Source organism: Aphelocoma coerulescens, chromosome 3 (genome assembly GCF_041296385.1).
Source record: "Aphelocoma coerulescens isolate FSJ_1873_10779 chromosome 3, UR_Acoe_1.0, whole genome shotgun sequence".
Taxonomy (NCBI): Eukaryota; Metazoa; Chordata; class Aves; order Passeriformes; family Corvidae; genus Aphelocoma; species Aphelocoma coerulescens.
In genome coordinates, this window is record NC_091016.1 from 59,287,672 (window position 1) to 59,291,494 (window position 3,823).

Here is a 3,823-nt window from a genome sequence, read left to right on the forward strand (position 1 = left end):
ACTGATTATTTTAATCAATACATCTCCTGGTTTCCAAGAGGATACAAAACAGCTTCAAAACAGCTGTGAGGGCAGCCCTATGTGTCACTGTGTTGGCATGGAACATCTGTTAAAAGCTAGCATTATCCTTGCCATCCCACTCTTTAGAAAGATGCCATTTAAAAAAAGAAATGAAATCTTTCCCATGTTGAGAATGTGTCTTTTTTTGTCTTTCTGTATACCAGCATACATAGAAACTCCTAAAGTGTCATGTTTGTTTATTTTTCCTCTCTTGGTCTCTCTGAAAGCAACCACAGAATGCAACTGCTGTATCCAGCTGTGTAATCTGCTTCCAGCTAAGTAAGCCTTGGTAGCAATGACTCAACAGATCCTCATAAAAATAACAAAAATAAAAATTTATAGTCCTCATTTAGCTCTTTGCACTGAAGGGTAAGGACACTTCAGAACATTGTTTTTACATTGCTTTATATGGCTTTGGTTTTATAAGACACTCACTTTTAAACAAGGGGCATAGAATCATCTGGGTTTTCACACAACATTTCTGTGGATTTCTTTTTGGCTACAGGGCATTTACAAGGACAGGAAGAAATAGCTCAGTGTCCTACTGAAAATTTTCTGGCAATGTGTCTTTCCTATTTTAAAACAAATTATTAAAAACACTACTATCATATGAAAACATGAATCATTCAATGCATTTTAAACTTAGCATTATGTAAGCTCTTGAATAGAGCTGAAAAAAACTTCCATTATGGTGGACGATAAAATTTATTTTAAGTTTGACCAAAAGAAGATAGACAACACAAGTTATATTTTCTGTGGGTTTTATATGTGCTTATGGATTTAACATTCAGATAAAATACTACTTGCACTGTCAAAAAATCATTTTCAACATTAATATTTAATTTTGACTTAACCCCCCTGACCCTGCTCAGCTGCACAGACTGCCTGGGGAAGAGTAACTCAGAGCTCTTCTCCTTACAAAGGAACAGGGATGGGACCTACAGGACTTTCCTCAGTTGTACGTAGCAGCAGTAACCTCACCAAGCTTCTTATTTTGGGAGGACCTGCAAATGCTCTGCCCTCTTCAGCCCTTCTCTCCGTGGACTTGTATGAGAGTGACCGCAGAAGGTGCTGTATTGCCCTCTCACCAAGCAAAGGGCTAACGAAAAGGGGTGTTGTGCTGCTCTAGGCACCTCCTGGGTGGTTTTGTGGTAGCTTTTTCTTTCTCCAGAGCCAGGCTTCCCATGTCAGTTACTTGGGAAACAATTCTGAGTTGCGGTTTATACAGAGACAGTGCCAAGAGCTGGGATTAAGTTGTGCCCTGAAGCGTGAGCCTCGGGGCTTTGCTTTCCAGTTTTCTGACACCTTCTGGCAGGAGAGACTTTCTGATGTTGTTCCCCATGATCCACTACGTGGGTATTTCGTAGCCAGGTGGGACGGTGCATGCCCCTTGGATTCCAAGTGAATTGAGCAGTATCAAAGCTGTTCCTTTGCTTTACGAATTGACGGGGGGCTCGAGGCCTTAGACCGAGGCTCAGCTGAGCATCTGCCTCCGTCTGAGTCGCAGCCCCGTACCCGTGCTCAGAATACGAGATCTGCCCTCAACCCTCACGTACGTGCTTTAAAATAACTCTGTGTTACAGATGCCGGCCCGGCCTTGTAACTACCTCTTGTCCTACTATGGATTATCTAACTGGCGTGACCGGACCGGGAGTAAATTATTTTATTACGATATCAATATTTAATCATGCCGGGGCCCAGCCCCCCGGCCAGGGCGGAGAGGAGACTACAACTCCCAGGAGGCCCTTCCCGGCGCGCTCCCGTCGGGCACCGCGGCAGGAAAGGCGGCGGGAAGCGCTGCTGCGCCCGCCGGAAAAGATCCCGGCGCCGAGAGCTGTCCGCGTCTCCCAGGCCCGTCCGCGTCTCCCAGGCCCGTCCGCGTCTCCCAGGCCCTGCCGCGTCGCCCAGGCCCTTCCGCGCCGCCCAAGCCCCTCCGCGCCGCCGAGACCCGACCCCGGCGCCCAGGCCCTCCCGCCCCGCCCGCCATCCCGCACTCCGCCCGCCCGCCCGCCGCGCCATGACGGACCGCTACACCATCCACAGCCAGCTGGAACACCTGCAGTCCAAGTACATCGGCACGGGGCACGCCGACACCACCAAGTGGGAGTGGCTGGTGAACCAGCACCGCGACTCGTACTGCTCCTACATGGGCCACTTCGACCTGCTCAACTACTTCGCCATCGCCGAGAACGAGAGCAAGGCGCGCGTCCGCTTCAACCTGATGGAGAAGATGCTGCAGCCCTGCGGGCCGCCCGCCGACAAGCCCGACGAGTCCTGACCTCCGTCCTCCTGGTCCCGGCCCTCTCTCTTGTGTGGTTCCCTCCAAGGACTGACCGGGAGAAGTCTCGCAAAACGCTTGCTTCTGGACTCTGACTGTGCGGTCATTCGCATTTTCTCAAGTGGAAAATAATAAAGCTTACTGGGCATTCCTAATGTTTGGTTTCGTAGTCTCCTTGTAAGAGCTTTTTGTTCCCAAACGAGTGCTGGTACTCGGTATTGAGCGTTTCGTTGCAACCATCCGAGGTGCAAGTCTCGGATACTCCCAGACAGCATTTTCCTGGCATGATGGATTGTTGCTTGCTTGCACAACTCAGTTTTTAGGGCAGAGAGGGGAAGTTTGTTGGTACTCAAGGGGTTTGATTTCTCGGTACCACTATTATGTGTAATGGTTTGTGGTATAGCATAAGTCAGTTTCTCTAGTACTTTAAAACTCCAAATTGGTATTTGTTTAAACACCATTTTCTTGCTTCATCTTCATCTTTCTTGTACTTTAGAATTTTTCAAACCTTGATTCTTTTTGATGCAATTTAGCTACATTTTTTCCCCTTTATGCTTTCTAGTAACCTAGCGTTTTAATTTTTTCTGCATTACATCAAGCAAAGACATTAATACTGGGCTGGCCTCTGTTAATATGGAATAAGAATATAAGGGTTAGTCCCATTTAGAAGTAAAACGGTTTGACATGATACAGTCTTAGGTCAGATTGCATACTGAACTGATGTTGATTCAGATTTGTCTTTTAAAATAGGCTTTCTGTTCACTTACAGTTAAAATAAATTTTGAGTTCCAATGGATGGAAAGGCTTCAGACCAAAACTGTGAGATGTGTTGCTTGGAGGAATAAAATGCTCTCATTTCTGACAGTTTTGTTTGTATTAACGTTGGAGGGGAAAATGCAGTGTTTTGTGGTCCTATTAAGACACTATGCAAACTTATTGATTATTTTCTGAAATTGGTGATCTCTAGTCAGTACATCTGTCCTTTGAAGAATTTGAAGATGGCATTTTTCAAACTTTGTTGCACGTAATAAGATGAGGGCATGGGTGAAGTGGACTGAAAGAAATTTTACCTGCAAGTTTTGTGGGGAACTACTTTATTTTCCAATAAATAAGGCAAATACGTAGAAAACTGGTTTGCAATTTGCCTTCAAGCTGGTGCAGGTAATTTGAAGAGCATCTGTTCCTCACATGCTGAGGAACATGGCTGAAAGTTTTTCCATAAGTTAAGTTCAAGTGCATAGGCACAGGTACACAAGGCAGTTTTGCAAAAATTGAGCAAAATTTGCATGTAAATAAAGTAAGTTTCCTGTTCAGTTTAACAGTTCTTGTTAAAAGTCTGCTCTGTTCCCAAATCTTAGAAACTTGCCTTCCATAAGGCATCTCCTGTGCTGGCAGCCAGTGGGCAGTTGGTGTGTGCAACAGGGAGCAAAGGAGCTTGAGCCTTAGTGCTGGGCCTTGGCAACTGGAAAGGCTGGAGAGAGGATA

The 3,823-nt window shown here is 45.9% G+C and overlaps 1 protein-coding gene across 1 annotated transcript; it reads left to right on the plus strand.

Annotated features, from left to right (window-relative positions):
- Window positions 1-1,815: 1,815 nt before the first annotated feature.
- On the plus strand, window positions 1,816-3,200 carry SF3B5 (splicing factor 3b subunit 5). Its single transcript, XM_069008525.1, has one exon. It carries the CDS (start codon window positions 2,078-2,080, stop codon window positions 2,336-2,338), a length of 261 nt encoding a protein of 86 aa, XP_068864626.1. The 5' UTR covers window positions 1,816-2,077; the 3' UTR covers window positions 2,339-3,200.
- The last annotated feature ends 623 nt before the right edge of the window (window positions 3,201-3,823 follow it).